This window comes from Siphateles boraxobius, unplaced genomic scaffold, assembly GCF_051911475.1.
Source record: "Siphateles boraxobius isolate OS27281-9 unplaced genomic scaffold, OSU_SipBor_1 119, whole genome shotgun sequence".
NCBI classification, from domain to species: domain Eukaryota; kingdom Metazoa; phylum Chordata; class Actinopteri; order Cypriniformes; family Leuciscidae; genus Siphateles; species Siphateles boraxobius.
Window position 1 is genome coordinate 1,435,127 of NW_027508721.1, and position 19,378 is coordinate 1,454,504.

The window sequence follows — 19,378 nt, forward strand, 5'->3', positions numbered from 1 at the left end:
TTTCCCTTGGGCTAAGTCACCCAGTATTCATATGCAGTACAACCTTCGGGTTAGTCCATATGTATATCTCCACATAACTCTTTCGGGGAAGAATGTGGGTTCCGCAGCGTTCTCCTTCCTAACAGTAAGGGCACACTTTCCCAGCGTCTCAACGTGGTGTCGACTAACCAACTGAAGAGGAACGTCTAGGTTACATATGGTAACCCTCGTTCCCTAAAGGAGGAAACGGAGACGCCACGTCCCGTTGCCACATCTGCTGCGGCCCGCCAGCTTATCGGCATTGGCTCCTCAGCAAAAAACTGAAGTGCAATTGCACGGCTGCTCAATATATACCCACGCTGCGTGGCTGAACAGCTGATGCAAATGATTGCAAGCCAATGTGCATTGGCTTGTTTATTTTCACTCAAAGTAGATTGGCCTCTCTAGCGAAATTCCTATTCGTCAGTCTCGAAGTGGCATCTCCGTTCCCTCCTTCAGGGAACGAGGGTTACCATAATGTAAGCTAGACGTTTCATTTGACCAGGAATATTTATTTAAAGGGATAGTTCCCTCCAAAAAAAAAATTAGAGTAGTTTCAAGAAGAACATCATTTAGTAATGATGAGTCAGTTTCCCACTCAAAGCTATTGTACGGCTTCTGAAGACCTGCGCTATAGTGCATTAGCCACTTTTAAGGTGAATTCCATTAGAGCATAACAATTACAATGCAAAGGTCTTGGGTTCAATTCCCAGGCAGTGCATGAACTGATAAAATGTTAAGTTGCTTTGGATAATGCATAAATGCTTTATGTCATTTTTGCAGTGCGACAGACCCATATTCAATATAACGATTCATTGTAAAGAAAAACACAGTGTGAACTTTCTTCTAAACTCCTTTTGTGTTCCAAGGAATAAAGAAAATTCAGGTTTGCATTCAAGTTGCTTCATTGTATTTCAAGTTTCGCCATAGTGAAGTCTAATATACTCAGTTTCCTTTTTAATTTCTCACCAGTAGTGTGTTGCAGCCTCCAACTATGCTGAGGCCGAGCCCCGTGGAGCCCTTGCAGATATCAATAGTATTTATACAGCCAGCTATGATGGGACATGTAAGGGGGTCCGAGCTCACAGAACACTGGGCCAAGTAAGAAGTGCTGTGAGGCCCCGTGCGAGAGCTCTGATTGGCTGTTGAGCTGCAGTCAGCTGATGAAATGCCAGATGATGGAGGAACAAAGCAGCTGAGGGGCATGTGACTGGCGGGATGACAGGAAGGCTTATGATTGGATGTGGCATTGACTGGAGCAGGAAGACCAATGTTGAGGCTCTCTGAGGAGCGGGATTTCAGTTTATCCTCTTTGCTGATCCTTCCATCCTACCGGCAAACAAAATCATGAGAACAAAGACAATGAGAACAAAGCAGGCAGATATTTTGTGTCATGTGTTTGTCTAACATTTGGTTTGACTGTTTTACCTGTGATAAAAATGAATGTTGACCTTCTCTGACCATATTCATATGCATGCCAGGAAATTTAACAGGACAGTTGTCCATCTAAACAGATAAAACTGTCATGAGATGACATAAGATATAGAAGATCTTTAGTGAAGCAGACATGTGGTAAATGAAGTTAAATTAAAGAGTATTTCAGAATAAATTAAATAATTAAAAAAAGATTTTCAATGAACTTGTCAGACACATACAGCTAAATATGCAAAATTATTGTAATGAACTTGTTAAGAATGTTTTTTTTTTTGACAATGATTTGTTTTGTTAATCGAGTATAGCTCTATAATTATTATGACTTTTACTATTTTAAGAAGTATTTTAGTTTATTTATATGTGTGTGTATGTGTGTGTATGGCTCCATTGCCTCCTTTACTGGTCCTGTAGTCATTTGTTTCTGTGCATCTTTATTCCTGATGAGAAAATTAAATATGTGAATCAAAATATGTTACATATAAACTACACATGCAAAAAAAACTCCAAAAAAAGAGAATTTTAGTGAAAATACTTCTAGTTTGATTTCAAATTTCATACAGAATTTTCATTACAAATGACAAATATCAGCATTAAAATTTGAGAGAAATGTTGAATTGAAATTCGTTCATGGCACCATGCATTTGAGCTGGCCTAGAAATATTGCAGAATCTCTTCCTCTATTTAAAATTTTACATTCATCTTGGTCTCACACTTTTGGACATCACAGTAATAATATACATAGGCTACCTACAGTATATGATGAGTATATTATAATGCATGTGTTAGTCTGCATTCATGATAAAATGTCTCACCTTGTGAGCAGAATCTTAACTTTAGCTGGAACATTGTTGATGATTGCTGTTGCATTCTGGTGACTGCGTCCATACAGCACTTGTCCATTTATCTGCAAAATATACACATTACCATGAAGACGACAAACCTCAACCTTTGATAAGAGACATATTTCACAAGTTTTGCTCTTTTAGTTATGTTGAGAAGATTAGGGGCAATTGTAACATTTTACATTGTCCTTTATTACTCACAGACTAATACAAAGCTACATACCATGTTTTATAACTTTCATGTGTGCCAAATACATGTAGAATTAATAGAATTATAAAGAGAAAGGCTAGATCATATTATCAAATTTAATCAATAAACCAAACACAAAAAAATCGGTGTTTACAATGGTAACAATTGAAAAAATATATTTTTATTTTATACGTGTATATTTAAAAAAACTTAAATAAGAGACTAGTAGTATTAAAATGTGCTACTATACTAAAATTCCTTTATTTATTTATTTCTAATACTGATTAGTTCTCACTGTTAAATGGTACTAATTCTTATATCTGTCAGTATTTAAATTAAAAGGCTGATCGGGATTGATTGTATTTATTGGCTAATGATATGACGATTATAATGATCTGAAATATGTTAAATCATTGTTCACTATTCACTATATATATTTATTTTTTGTTTTGTTTTATGTATGTCACTATTTCACTCATAAATATATTATTTTATGTTAATTAAAGATGATTTCCATTACACGAGAGTAGATGTTAAAACTTCATGCTGATTTGTACTCGGCTTTCGCCAAGATAATCACCAACTAAGACGTAGCTTTACAGTAACCTATGCTTCTCCATCCATTTACGCTTCTTTCCATCTGGTGACGTGAATCTTCTGTCTGGTGTTAATACAGTGTATAGCGCGTCAGCACACACAACGGCTGCAACCTCAGTGCGGTCCCCCCATAACAACCCTCTGGATTGAGCGGAGTAGGGAACATCTCTAGGGTCTTCAAGTGGGCACCTTCCGTCCTCAGTGTTTCGTCGACTAGCCCACGACACCTCAAGAGGGCTCGACAGTGACTCTGGCGTCCAGAGTCACCCCCCTCCGTCCCCCACTCAACTCAGCCCAGGTTACTGACCTCTACTTCCCTCTTGCTGCTGAGACCTAACCACAATCTCACAATCTCTCCGCAACCCAACCATACGCGCCAACCCGTTTGACTAAGGCTGTCGAGCCCCACTGGTGCGTTAATATGCAGTTTCAGTGGCAACGGTTCCGTATGGCATACCACCTACCACAAAACACAATATCTGCCCAACCACCCGTCATTCACGCAATATACACAGGAACGTAATGACTGTAAATACTATACAACCTATACAAATAAACCAACAGTTGCTGCTGAGACCTAACCACAATCTCACAATCTCTCCGCAACCCAACCATACGCGCCAACCCGTTTGACTAAGGCTGTCGAGCCCCACTGGTGCGTTAATATGCAGTTTCAGTGGCAACGGTTCCGTATGGCATACCACCTACCGCAAAACACAATATCTGCCCAACCACCCGTCATTCACGCAATATACATAGGAACGTAATGACAGTAAATACTATACAACCTATACAAATAAACCAACAGACCTTTCAAGTTTTCAAGAATTCTACGAAACCGTAGCATGGCGGCCTGTACACAGCCAGCTAGAATCTTTCCGTCTCAACCACAGCCAGTTGCTGCTCCTTTCTGCTGCTTCAGATAAGTTCTTTACTGTACGACGCAACTCTTGGCCACTGAATCCGACGTCTCTGAGGAACCGGGTTGTAGAGTGTGCCACAAAACCACGACAACCCACTTCCACTGGATAAACCTGGACTCTCCATCCTCGCTGTTCTGCTTCAGTGGCCAGATGAGCATACCGCAGTTTCTTCCTCTCATATGCCTCATCTACCGCGTCCTCCCATGGCACTGTTAACTCTATCAGTTGAACAATGCGTGCTGATCCAGACCACAAAACAATATCTGATGAACACAAAGGACAAGATGGATCCTCTCCTACCCAGAGGTTTAGGTTCTGCGGTGATGGGAGAACATCATATGTTGACCTAATAAGGAAACTGATCCTACTCTCTTCCATTGACCAAAGGTCTTGCCAGCCCATTTTGCGTTGTTCCACACTCTCCCATCTCATCCACTCTCCCTGCTTGGCCTGGGAAATGGCCTTTATACATCTCATCCTCTCCTCCTGCTTTCGCACCTCGTTGACTACCAGCTTCCTCCTTTGGGCTGGGCCTGCCTTGTACCATTTAGGAGGAGCTAAACTGAGCCCAAAACCCCCTCTTCCATGCTGTACCTATCCCCCGATATCCCCAATTTGAAGGTCAGCCTTTGCCTCTACTACAGATTTCTTTGCTGACCACTTTCTACCAGTTTTTACCACAGGGGCTGTCTCCCTTACACATTTGTCGCGTGACTCTGCTAACGTCATTTCCAGTCTGACCTTGGCACACTTAAACTCCTCGGTTAAAACAGAGACTGGCAGCTGCAATACTCCTTTACTATAAAGTCCCATTCTGCTGAGGCAGCGTGGAACTCCCAACCATTTCCTGATGTATGAACTTATTAACGCTTCCAGCTTATCCACTGTTGTCAAAGAAACCTCATACACAGTCAGTGGCCACAGCAACCTTGGCAGTAGACCAAACTGAAAGCACCAGAGTTTCAGTTTGCCTGGTAGAGCACAGCTGTTTATGCTCTTCAACCCTTCCACTGCTTGTCGTCTAACTTCTCCCACTCGAACTGTGTCCTTTAGATCCCTAAATTGCATTCGTGCCCATTCAATATTATCTGTTAACTTCCCCAATAACCGATTAGTGCAGGCTACTGTTGTAGTCATGGTTGTCATGTCATCCTTGTATGCTCTGATTGGTGGTAGTCGCATCCCAGAAACCAAGCGCTCGCCTCCTACTACCCATCTTGATGCCCTAATGATTACTTCCATTGCCATGGTAAAAGCCAGTGGAGAAATGGGGCATCCTGCCATTATTCCAACCTCTAAGCATTGCCATGTAGTGCTGAATTTTGGAGTTGAGAAACTAAATTGCAAATCTCCAAAATAGGCTTTCACTAAATTTGTTATTGACATTGGTACTCTAAAAAAATCAAATGCTGCCCAAAGAAGCTCATGTGGCACTGAACCTTATGCATTAGCCAAATCCAGGAATGTTACATGGAGCTCCTTCTCCTTTTTAGCTGATTTAATTTGTTGCCAGATAACATTGATATGTTCTAAGCATCCTGAGAACCCTGGAATGCCCGCTTTTTGAACTGAAGTGTCAATGAAGCCATATATAATATATAATGATGTAATATAACCATTAAATGAGTATTGATCATTTTTTTAATAAAAATATTTTTATTACTATTTGGATAATTAAAATATTATAAGACTTGACCAATTCAAATTCTGTTGCATTACTTTTGTTACAATCAAACCTCAATAAAATATTCTATGTTAGTTGCCAGTGACAGTATAAGGATCTGTTGTTCATGGTAACCTTTAATCAACAACCTACAGAAAAAACAATAATAGTTTGAATTCAAAGACATTACACATTGGAAAATTTACGTTAAAATCAGTGTTTGCTGAAATGATCTCAATTTAGAGTGTTACACTGGACTTCTGTCTTCCTTGCATCACGAGAAACTGAATGGGTTTGCTTTCTAATAATATATATATACAGCATGTCTGGAATAATTTGGATAAGAATTATTATCGCAGTGGATAAGACACATGCCTTTGGTGTAAGAGACCCGGGTTCGAAACCACTGTGAGACACCAATGTGTCCCTGAGCAAGACACTTAACCCCTAGTTGCTCCAGACCTCTGGAGGCGTGCGACCTCTGACATACATAGCAATTGTAAGTCGCTTTGGATAAAAGCGTCAGCAAAATGAATAAATGTAAATGTAAGGAGGTGGTTCTCACCTCCAGTAGTTCATCTCCCACTCTGACCTGACCATCTGCAGAAGCAGCCCCGTCTGGTTTGATCTCTGACACGTACACGCTCATTCTTCCACGCACTCCATCTCTGTTTTCTGACAAACACAGTCCTAGTCCAGAGCTGTATGAGCCACAGTCCAGATCAAACATGTGAAGCTCTCCAGGCAGACTGCCATACCTCTGCTGCATACGGCCTGCTTACACACACACACAAACATGTCAAAACATCCAGAAAAAGCAATACAGACACATTAGTGGGCATTGACCTGTATTCTGAGCTAAGGATATTTTTGATTCCCTATGATTTACTCCTAAGGCTCATTTAAACCTTTCTGCAAACAAAACTGCAAGCAGTTTTCATGGTGAGGACGGTTCCTCACAATGTAGGAGATTTCAGGTTTGGTCTTTAGGGGACATTTGGTCCAGTGTTGCCAAGTCTCGCTTATTATAAGCGACTTGGGGCTTGTTTTTCTGTAAAGTTGCTTACAAATATTGGTAGTTGCGGGTCGCGTTTGTTTTGGGCTTGTTTCTAAAGTGTAGTTGCTTATTTGGGCTTGTTCTCAGCTCGTTGTCAAGCAGATATTTTCTATAGCTTATGTTATGTAAACGTAGGAGTTTGTCTTGCCTGTTCCCTCTGTCTCTCCCCTTTCCCTATACACAGAGTTTTTTCCCACCCACATCCTGCTTCTAATTGGCTCTGACCCAGATGGCAATGAGTACTAGCCAATCAGAGGCAGAGCAGGGCAATCGGGTTTTTTTCTGGTTAGGAAAACGTCAGTGAGTGACGTTTACATGAAAATACGTGCGAGTCGCGATCGTCACGACTGATGGTGACTGGACTGTAGTAGAGTTTTAATATATTAATTATATTTGAGATATTCTAGATATAGATGTTATAGTTTAATATCATTTAACCCTTTAACTGTCACTCCCCCTTTTTTCGCATAGACATGAAAATCACTATTCAAACTTAAATGGTTGTAATTCAAGAATGCTTTGGAATATAGACCTATGGTTGGTCTTGTTTTAAAGAAGACATTTGCCAGATTATTGTTGAAGTGAAGTATTATGAAATTATGAAAGTGAAACAGAAAAAAAGTTATACAAGTTTGAGTTTATGAAAATGAACAATGTAAAAATATAATTATTTATATTTTATATAAAATATATATATTACAAAATATATTTTACTCTAAAACTGCAAGAGAAAATGTAAGCCAAAAATCTGAAGTAGTTGTGTTCCAAATTTTAGGTTGATATCTCAAAAAATTAGCTTTCAGTGAGATTTTATTTGGCCGCAGTACCAACATTTTACACTAGATGGACAGCCAAGCTTCATTACAGAAGAAAAATAAACTGTACCGTGTGCACAGTTTTACAAAACTGGGCACAGTTTACCAATCTGTTCACATTGATGTAAATTGACAATCTGTACCCACAGTTTAAAACTATCCGTCCCCACGGATTGTAAAACCGTGCACAGTTTATTTATTTTTCTCTTCCCGGAACCTAGGGGGCTCCGTAAAAAAAGCTCTTTCACTGTCTATGAGAAAAAGTCGCTTGTTTTGGGCTTGTTTTCACGGGCCTGGTTGCTTATTTGTCTCGCGAGATCTGGCAACACTGATTTGGTCCCCTTTGTGTAACACACACAGACACAAACATACTCCAGTAAGAGGCTTGCTCCTGCTCGCTGTGATGATGTGAAGCCTCTTCTGGCAGGGGTGGTCTCTCTGGAACCTTCTGCACTCCATCTGTTTCTGTGTTCACTGGCCTAGAGGGCAGTTTCAGGAGGAACGGGGGAGGAACGGGATGCGGAGGTTTCCCCAATTTGCAGTCTTCTGTACGCTACAAATGCAATATAAAGAGTGATTATATTCTTCAGAAAATAAATTATTTAATCAGTTCTCTCAGTTATACTCAACAGTATAGCACAAAAATCAGATATTTTCTTGTTAATAAATACTGACGCAGCAATATAAAGAAACATGATAAATAAAATGTTTTCATTAAAAAAACATGTTAAGAAAAAAAACACGCTTTTATTAGATTTTTATCATCTCCATAGATCAGGAAATGTTGTGTTTTATTGCCATTTACCCTTCTGAAAAAAAAGTACTCACAACTGTATTGAATGTGTACTTATAGTGTAGCCTCCTTCAAATCTTAAAAGAATATATTTTTTACAAAATGGTACTTGCAGATAATACACTATTACTCAAATAAAAAGCCACTTCACACCAATAACGATAACCATATGCATAACATCGTTCTGTTTATTATAAACATGTTGCAGTTTTGTCATCTGCCGCTTTAAATGTTCGAGCTTTTGCAGCAGGATGGATTCTGATTGGCTGTCAATGTTTTTTCAGTCATCAGATGGAAAAAAATTATTCTGAAAGTGAGTCCAACAATATCGTTTCACAGTGTCGTTATCGTTGCATTTGTGGTGCGGACTCTGCTATTATTTTACATTTAGAATTTGTTTTAGAACTTTCTCGTTCTAATTATCGCCCTTGTGTTGGTGGGAACAGGCCTTAATTACACTTCCATGACTGTTTCTAATCACACTTCAGTACACTTAAAAAGTGCACTTTGTAATAATTTAAAATTAAAAGTATTATTTAAAAGTACATTTTAAATAATGTTTAAAATTATGATTCTTCATACTTTGGTGTGTTGACTAATATTACACTATAAACAGTAAGTAAAACTGATTCGTATTATTTGATATAACATTTAAAATTACTATATCGCTGTATTAAATCGCAACTTCAATACAACATCAATACAAATGTGTAATTAGAAATGTATTAAAATACATTAGACACAAGTTTTAATAGAAATGACAAAGTATAATTTTAGCTAGCTATAAATGCTCTAAGTACATTACACTTTAACCATATTTCAAAGACAATGAAAGTAATTATGAAATTATAAAGTTGTAATACTTAAGTGGGTCAAAAAGCACTCTAAATTGCATTTAATATAATTTTAAACTACATTTTCATTTAATTGCGATTAACATAAGTGTTCCAAAATATTACAATTAGTTCACACTTGAGTATCTTTATTTTTCCTATAAGTAAATAAGTATTTTTTAAAGTATTCTTATGAGTACCTCTTTTTCAGAAGGTTAGTGTTCAGCATGTAGATAATATGTAACTTATATAGATATATTAGATCATTACTATGCAAACACACATTACAGACCTTAAAGGGAATGGGGCTGAAGGGGTAGGTTGGGGAGAGATTAATGGGGATCTTGGGATCCTAAAGAGGAGAAAAACTTTCATATTACCATATACATCTACTAAAAGACATTAATGATACACACAATAGCATAAGCAGAAATATACCTCATGATTTTGACAATTTGATTTTGATACATTGTCATCTTCAGCGCAGTTGCCAGGGGCTGACACCTGGGGATAGAGAGGAAATAAATGTGTACTCATGTTTTGTCTTGTCTATTGTATATTCTAGCACTGAGTATGAGTATTTGTGAAGTGATAATGTGTGTCCATGTGTGTCTCTGTGTTACCTGAGGACTCTGCACTAGTAGCTCTACTCTGTCTCCTGCCTGACGAATTGTCTCAACGGCTTCTTCATGAGTGTAATCACTCACATCTACACCTTGAACCTGCCAAAACACATATTAAAAATGCAATGTGTGAAGTTCCTTCTCCCGAGTCTCTCATTCCTTTCAATATACTTCTACTTTCAAGTTAACCAGTTTGCCCCAGATTTTCTTTAAACTAATCTTGTTATCTAGTTTATTTAGGTCAGAGTAGGAGTGATGCATTAGCTTATTATGACCAGCAGATGGAGATCATTATGCGTCACCCAATTCCCATCACTGTTCATCAACACTAACTAGTCTCAGCCTCATGCCGTCTGATGAATATTTCACACAAAATTTAAAAGAGCAGAGTAAAATCACCAATTCCAATCTGACTATCTGATTGGGATTTTTTCTATACCCACTTTCAAGTTGTTTCAAACTTGAATTTTTTTCCTTTCGCAAAAAGTGAATTTTTGAAAAATCTCCTGGCCTGACCCTTTCAGTATAATGAAAGGGAACGAACTAGGGCTGTCAAGCTCCAAAATTACAAAAAAGGGGAAAAAAAAAAAAAGAAAGAAAAGAAAAAGAGTAGGTATTACAGAAATAATACACATTAAGAGTATATACGGTTACACTTAATTTTAAAGTGACGTTGTTACTGTAATTACACAACATGTAATGTATAACATTAGTTAACCCCTATAGTAAGTACATGTAGTTAAGTTAGGTTTAGGGTTTGGTTTAGGGCTAGTTGCTTGAAATTATGCACACTGAGAAAAAATTATATGATCAATAAGTTATGAAAACGTATGTTTTTGCTTTAACTCATCAAAATAAATTAAGCAATTTTCAACTTTTTTAAGTTAGACAAGATTTAACTCATTTTTTAAAGTCAGTTTTAATGTAATTTAAGTTGAAATGACTTAAACATCCAAGTTGATTGTACTTTAAATTATGCACTGTAAAAAAAGTTGCTGCCTTAAATTTTTCTATTATTATAGTAAGTACATGTAAAGTGTAACTACACCATCAAATAAAGTGTTATAAAGTGCTAATTAATATTTTTTCTATTGAATTTAAATGACAATTATAATTAAAATTTATATTAAATTTTTTTAGGAATTAGCTAAGTAGGATTTAAGTACGTATTTATATGTAATTTCATAATTCATCAATTGTCTCTGAAATACTGTTTAAGTCTCCTGCCGAATGTACTGTCAAGCATATATGGTAAACTAAAAATAATTTCATGTCATTTCTTTAAAAACTTCTATGCCATGTATAACTAAGCACATTCATGTGCTTTAGTATGTTGATCAACACATCAAATAAGTGTCTATAAAACACAACTAAGGATTAAAACATACTGATTTAAAATGTACTTTAAAGTAAAGCTTAATTTGACATTACAAAGTTCACACTTTCAAAACTGTACTTGAGTGCAGTAAGAAACAGTCATGAAAGTCTATTCTCTTTAAGGACATTTAAGTGGCATTTACATTTTTAATTTATATTATATTATCTGCATAGCACAGTTTTTGCAAAAAATATACTTTGATTTGAAGTACAGTACAAGCGTACGTTCAATACATTAAAGTCCATTTCATCAGATAACTGAGAATGTACTTTTATGATATCTTTATGGTGCCTTCTGCATCCTTTTAAATGCCTGGCAGCCCGAGTTCTCATTTACTTTTTGTGGTTATTGTGAGTGGTAAGAATAATAAAGAAAAAGAAGAAAATAAAAAAAACACTTTTTTTGGTGCAGGTTTGGAATCAGGCAGATATTGACAGAATTTTCAGAATCATTTTTGGTGAATCATACTTTAAAGTCATCTTGAAATTAAATGGACAATTCTTATTTTTTATGGAAAACTGAAGTATTTTTTTTATAAACAATTTGTCAGTGCACATAATTTTTTTACATTTTATAAATTTTTCACATTATAAATTCATGCGCCCTCGAAATCTTTAATTAAAATAACTTCCCCTCCCTCTTTCAACGACATCTCTTTTCTTCTCTAATGACGTGTTTACTGGCACGAGGGCGGGACATCCTGTCACTCACATGAGATCACAGCAATAACAAACTAAAATGATCCATCAATTCCATAGGCAAAATCAAGTCCTGCCCTAAATATTTTTTTTTTCTTCGAGAAGCTGTTTCACTCAGATTTGTATCACAATAGGGCAAAATAGGCTATCACAACCTCCTTTTCATGCTAGCTTTAATCATAGGATTATTTTCAAGGTTTTCATGGCATCAAATCTGAGAGGATATTAATTATATTCTGCTTTGTGTTTTGGGTAACACTTTATTTTACAGTGCCCTTGTTATACAGGTTACATGTACTACTTACTATAGTAACAGTGACATATTCATAATTACAAGCAACTAAATCTAAACCAAACCTTAAACCTAACTCTAACCCTATAATAAGTAAATGCTGTTAAATTATATTACTCAGTACTTATATTTGTAATAATTACAAAGTAACAAATAAACCTTAAACTAAAATGTTTTGATTTACGTCTGAGAAATAATTGGTACTTTCAATTATTGACTCGTGTGTTATTATTCGACCAAGGTTCTTTCTGTTATTGGTATTTCACACATTATCTTCTTGTCTAAGTGAGCAGTTCTTGGCTAGAATAAGCCCTAAAGTAGAGCAGACCAACAGTTAAAAGCTACTCTTTAATAAAAACACATGCACACACACACACACACACACACACCTGAAGAATTCTGTCTCCTTTCTTTAGAGTGCTGTTGTGTGCAGCTGGACTGTCCTCAGCGATATGTTTTATGAAGATGCCTCGTCTCATTTCTCCATTGCTCAATCGACTGCCCATACCACGACCCCCCACCACACTGAAGCCAAGGCACGTGCCCCCGGCCCTAAATAATGTTACTCTAGGACACAGGAAAATATCCCCATTATTACACATGAACATGTTAAATGTGAATGCTGGACTATTTTGTTATTTAATTGATACCTTCTAGGCTGACTCCATGAGTTACAATCTTTCCCATGAGTCTCTTCTTCATCTTTTCGTCTGTCTTTTCCTCTCCCTCGTCTTTGTCCGTTCTCACTCTTCAAGGCCGTTTTTTCATCCTTCACCATTTTTCCCAGTCTTTCACTGTCCTCTCTTTGTTCTATTTGACTGTGGTTATCTATTCGTTCATTCTCTTCTTCAGCTTGAGTCTTTCCGTTTACTCCTTTTCCATCTACTGTATTTTGTTGTTCCGAAATGCATTCTCTAACACAAAGCAAATATGCATTAAAACACCATAAGAAACAACAAAACATATAGAAAAAAAAAATAGTCTCAGATTCCATACAGGGGTTCAAAAGGAAGGTTCTGTGAGAGCCGGGATTGGACAGTAGCTGTTCTGTGTATTTCCATTTCCTCTTTTGATTGGGCGTAGCTGGCTCTGTGCATGTCCAGGAAGGCAGCAGGTACGTACATCACACTGAAATACACCAAAACACACAGAAACAAGCAAAAACATGGTTTGACTGAGGCTGTATTGATGAAAAATACAATTCCAGCAACAAATGAAATGTGCTACTTGTTAGATCATCACCTTTCTTTAAATTTTGATCTCTCCAACTAAATCAATAAATCAATAAAGATTAAAGTACTTATGTAGTCTAATAAAAATGTTTGTTATAAGAAACTAACAATCAAAAGTTTAGGGTCAGGAAGTTTTTATTTTATTTTTTTAAATAAATGTATACTTTTATTCAGCATGGATGCATTTTATTGATCAAAAGAGGCAGTAAAAACATTTATAATGTCAAAAAAAATTATATTTAAAAGAATGTTCACGGTTTCTACAAAAATATTAAGCAGCATAACTATTTTCGGCATTGATAATTATGAGAAATGTGTTTTGAGCACCAAATCAGCATATTAGAATGATTTCCGAAGGATCATGTAAAACTAAAGACTGGAAAATTCAGCTTGGCCATCAAAGGGGTAAATTACCATTTAAAATATATTTAAATTAAACATATCTTTTTTCAAAATTGTAATAATATTTCACAGTATTATTGTTTTTACTGTATATTTGATCAAATAAATGCAGCCTTGATGAGCAAAAGAGACTTAATTCAGACCCCAAAATTTTGTAATAAAAAATCTGTGTGTTTGTTCATTTATAACGGAACAAACTTATTGGTAACACTTTACAATGAGGTTCCATTAATTAAGGTTTGTTAATACATTAATATAAACTAACAATGAGCATTTTAGTTCAGGTTAATTTACTAATGTTAACAGATGAAACGTTTGATTTTAATAATGTATTAGTAAATGTTGAGATTAACAATTAACAAAGATTAATAAATGTTTTAGAAATATTTTTCATTGTTAGTTCATGTTAACTAATATAGCTATACAAATTAAACCTTGTTGTTAAGTGTTACCAACTTATTTTGTGGAAATAAAAATAACACTATTTGTTTAATATAATATAATAAATGTTATTGTAAATATATTATAAATATTATTATGTTATGGTTATCTTGTAGTCATTTAAATTAGCTTTATATAAAAACAGAACTAGAAATCAATGTTACGTTCTCATTTAGCCAAAGCTAGGTAAACAAGTGTGTGTGTGTGTGTGTGTGTGTGTGTGTGTGTGTGTGTGTGTGTGTGTGTGTGTGTGTGTGTGTGTGTGTGTGTGTGTGTGCACCTGAGATCAGGTCCAATCAGTGAAAGTCTGCGTAGCATAGCTCTGGCTTGTGCATTGGTCAGGTTGGTGGAAGATTCCCCATTGATGGCTATGATTCCATCCCCCACTGCCAGTCTCCCGTCTTTACTGATCGACCCGCCATGAACCACAGAGCGGATTATGATGCCTGAACCATCCCTTAAAGCACTCACTGTCATTCCTACACACACACCACACACCCACCCACCACACACACACACACACACACACACACACACACACACACACACACACACACACACACACACACACACACACACAGACACACAGACACACACACACACACACACACACACACACACACACACACACACACACACATTTACAAAGTAAACTTAGGCTATGTGCTTGTATTGTCACGAGTTTTCAAAAGTATTTTGATTTTATATTTTTTGTGCATTACCTTTAACATCTTTGATGTTTTTTTAATTGTTACACCTTTTACATTTTACTTCAATGCCTATAACAGGCTGTTTAATGGCAGGTTCCATTGTCACAGATTACCCCATATGGTGTAAAAAAGGTCAATGTCCGTCCAAAAAACTGGATTTTGTTTTGTGGGCAGTAACCGTGGAAATTAATTGTATGTAGCCAGGACTATAAGGTATGTACCTGAACAAAAATAGGCTTTCAAAAATAAACCTACATTGAAAAATATTCACTAAAGTAAAAAGTGTGACAATCAGCCCCGGGCCATTCCATATGAGTTATTTTAATATATGTATATCATAACCAACAAAAGTGTGTGTTAAAGTGTGACAGTGAGTGTGGGTGTGATGGGAATTTTAACCACATCAGACATTCTCTTATTTTAAAAGTAACATCATCCGCTAGATGTCATTTACATACCCCATGAATTCAATCGTCTTACCGATTCAAACTCTCTCATTCAAAGCATTATGAGATTTTTTTCTCCTAGAAACAGTGAAAGTGTCGGTGCACCATGTAGAGTCAGTGCGTTTGATAGAGTCTTAAAACCCCTCACTTACCTTTCACGACATATTAAGTTGTGGCTTTGACTCAGTGTTGTATTAAAATCACAGAGTATTCCTTCAACAAATCATTTCACGATTATTAAGCTGAGATTATTTTCTACATAATGAACGTCAAACCATGCCGTTGACATCATTGTGGGTTTAAAGTGACTGGTTGGCTTTGTACTACATTTCAGCTGTAATAAATCTGTCTAAATTGCTCTCAATTTGAATAATGCACCATGCAAGCCTATTTTAAAAATAATAACATGCAGCTGATTTATGAATAATTAGTAGTCCACGCAAAGAGAAAAGAAAGGCAAAATAAACAGATGTGAGAGCTAACATGCAAGGAAACACACCAAACATGGAGACAACACTATGGTCGTAAAGAATTTGAGATTTGTTGCTTTTTAAGTTTTTATTTTCAATTTGAACATCCATTTATCATGTTTTGTGTCTGAACAGTCAAATTACAGTACAATCATAGTGCGCTAGTTACAGCAGTGCACATCTGACCATGTAAAGCACAGCACAGGACAGAGATGACACAAGAGAACAACAGAACAAAAGACACACAATAAGAGACAACACATCACGATTTATAATCTCTATTTCATCATTCAACATAAATGACTGACTCATAAATTACTGATTGTAACGTCAATTTAAAAAAATGTAAGATGAAACCGGATGCTGGAATTGATGAATTAAATAACACTCATGCAGAGCTCTGTGTCAAATTGGATGTATATTCAACAAAAAGAAAGAAAAAGAGAAAGATCAAGTTTTAATTGGAAGCCATGACTTCTATATTCTTCACCGAGCCTTATGATTTATAAAAGCTTTATAAACACTGCAGGGCTGAGCAATTTGGATGGCCTGAGGCCAGTGTGTGCTTCGGGCAGCTGACAGGACTGTCACTTACCCTACTAAGACATGTATTCTGTGATTTATTCAACATCATTGTTGCAAATTCTGCTAAAATATATCTCCAGTATAAAGTTATGAAGCTGAAGTTTGGTTAAAATTGTAAATGATTGATTTGTGAAAATCTTAGATGCATTAGTAAAAATGGGCTTCAAATGTTTAACAAATCACTGTGTGCCATAACTTTCTGGTCAAAAATAATAACTGTAATATTATGAAATATAATTACAATATTATTTAAAACAGCTGTTTTCTATTTTAATATATTTTAAAATGTAATGTATTCCTCTGCTGGCAAAGCTCAATTTTTTAGCATCATTACTCCAGTCTTTAGTGTCGTGATCCTTCAGAAATCTTGCTGATTTGGTGCTCAAGAAACATTTATTATTATTATCAATGTTGAAAACAATTATCCTGCTTTATATTTTTGAGGAAACCATGATACATTTTTATTTTTTCAAAATTCTTTGATGTTCAATTGAACAGCATTTATTTCAACTGGAAACATTTTGTGACATTTTAAATGTCTTTTTTGATTGATTGAATGTGTCCAATTTAATATATTTAAAGGTATAGCATACTATACTCAAAGGGACAGTTCACCCAAAAATGAAAATTCTGTCATCTTTTACTCACCCTCATGCCGCTTCAAATCTGTAAGACTTTCATTCATCTTCAGAACACAAATTAAGATTTTTTTGATGAAATCTAAGAGCTTTCTGTCCCTCCAGTGACAGCTACGCAATTGACATTTAGACGCTTCAAAAAGTTCATAAAGAGATCGTAAATCTAATTCTAAATGAGTGGTTTAGTCCAATTTTTTTGAGACTCAATCTTTTATATTATGAACGGATTGAATTTAGGCTTTTATTCACATTTAAACATTCGTCAACTCATACATCAGTTATAGGAAACGGAAGCTCAAGCGTGTTTGCTTGGCGTGTGAGAACCAATGAGGTTCATTCTCGTGTTACGCAGCACATTTGAGCTTTCACAAGAACCAATGAGGTTTGTTTTTGCTCGTCAAGCAGATTGAGTTGAGCTTGTGTTTATTTTTGCTGATCAATGTTTAAACGTGAATACAAAACTGAATTAAATCTGTTCATCATATAAAGCGATCAATCTCTTCAGAAAATCTGGACTAAACCGCTCAAATCATGTGGATTACTTTTACGATCTCTTTATGAACTTTTTGAAGTATCAAAGTTTCAGTAGCGTAGCTGTCAATGGATGGACAGAAAACTCAGATTTCATTAAAAAGATCTTGTTTTGTGTTCTGAAGATAAACAGAAGTCTTACGGGTTTGGAACTACATAAATGTGAGTAAATTATGACAGAATATTTATTTTTGGGTGAACTAACCCTTTAATAATATCTTACTTTTCCTTGTAATAAGAATATATAAATATTGTATTAGGAACAGGGAAAATAATGGTACTACTACCCAGCAAAAAAAAAAAAAAAAGTTTTGTTGAGCTCTGCAATGCATTATGTATAGTTTGACTTGGCTCAAAACATCAGAAAAAAAGAGAGAAATCACTACTCTTTAAAAACCATAAATACAAACATGCAAACTAAAGTACATGCTAAATAGCAAAAATACTTCTGCAAACCATCACATCATATACTAATACAAAATGTTACATCCCTACTTAATATGTGTAGCTTCATCTGGGATAGTTTGTGAGGTGTTTTAAGATCCACACCAAGAGCTGCACCACATACACACACATAAACAACATCTATACACACATGCAAACACATATTTTACAGGTCTCTCACAGAGTTCACTTCTCTGTGAAACATACTGAGGATGTATAAGAAGACAGACAGGAAGAGTGTAATGAACAGGGTTAACATACCCAGACTGGAGTTTCCCCTGACTATAGTTATGCTTCTCTCATAGCCACTTGTGGGGATGGAGACGGTTTTAGCATCAGCCTCCATCTTGCTGTTCTGACAGAGGGAATTTGTCTGGAACACAAACAGAGAAAAGCATCAGGCATATTTATTCAGTGAAATGGCCTTTTTTTTTTTTTTTGCATATGCGATAAACGAAAAGCAAAAAGGATCTCTGGAGCTGCTAAGGACCCTTTTAAGGATCCTTCAGCAATGCTTCATTTCCAGTGTTGGAAGTGTTTATTTAGTACACAGGCATCCAGATCTCGAGAGACATCCCAGGAGAGTTGGTGCCAGCAAATGTGTGACTGAATGACATTCATAGCAACAAGAACAATCCTCCGATGAGTAATTTCTTACACTTTTTTTATAGTCATCAACAGATGATGCCAGATACAGTTCTTGTTGTCAAGACAAGCAAAGCAATTTTCTAATGCTCACAAACTTATACAAAATCCAATGCCTGGCTCAATGTATCAAACCCAGAACAGCCAGGTTCCAAAATGACCTCTTGACAAGGGCCAAATACAAGTAATATGTATTTGGTAAATATACTAACATTAAAAAGTTTGGTGTCTGTAAGATATTTTAAAATGTTTTTCAAAATAAAAGTGTCTTCACAAGGGCTGCATCTGATCAAAATACAGTAATAATTAAAAACAGCTGTTATTGTTTAAAAACTTAATAAATGATTAAATTGTTAATTTATTAGATTATTGAAAAATAAACAGATAAATACAGAAAAAATACACTACTGTTCAAATGTGATGGGTGGGTAAGATTTTTGTTTTTGAAAGAAGATTATTTTGCTCATCAGGCTGCATTTATTTGTTCTAAAATTAAAAGTTAATATTAATTTCAAAATTTACTAATACGTTATTAAAATCAAAGGATGCATTTGTCAACATTAGTTTCTATATTACTATATTTTAAAATGTAATTTATTCCTGTAACGGCAAAGCTGAATATTCAGCAGCCATTACTTCAGCCTTCAGAAATTATTCTAATAAGCTGATTTGGTGCTC

General features: G+C 35.8%; 1 protein-coding gene across 1 annotated transcript in view; it reads right to left on the bottom strand.

Moving 5' to 3' along the window:
- LOC143711855 (multiple PDZ domain protein) overlaps nt 1-19,378 on the bottom strand; it is a 62,706-nt gene that overhangs the window by 8,016 nt on the left and 35,312 nt on the right. Inside the window, 14 exon segments of the mRNA XM_077203938.1 lie at nt 988-1,347; nt 1,447-1,524; nt 1,844-1,889; nt 2,265-2,356; nt 6,233-6,441; nt 7,912-8,092; nt 9,458-9,517; nt 9,604-9,669; nt 9,789-9,887; nt 12,546-12,723; nt 12,807-13,070; nt 13,153-13,284; nt 14,512-14,710; nt 18,317-18,428. Of these exon segments, the coding sequence (XP_077060053.1) occupies nt 988-1,347; nt 1,447-1,524; nt 1,844-1,889; nt 2,265-2,356; nt 6,233-6,441; nt 7,912-8,092; nt 9,458-9,517; nt 9,604-9,669; nt 9,789-9,887; nt 12,546-12,723; nt 12,807-13,070; nt 13,153-13,284; nt 14,512-14,710; nt 18,317-18,428 (2,076 nt within the window).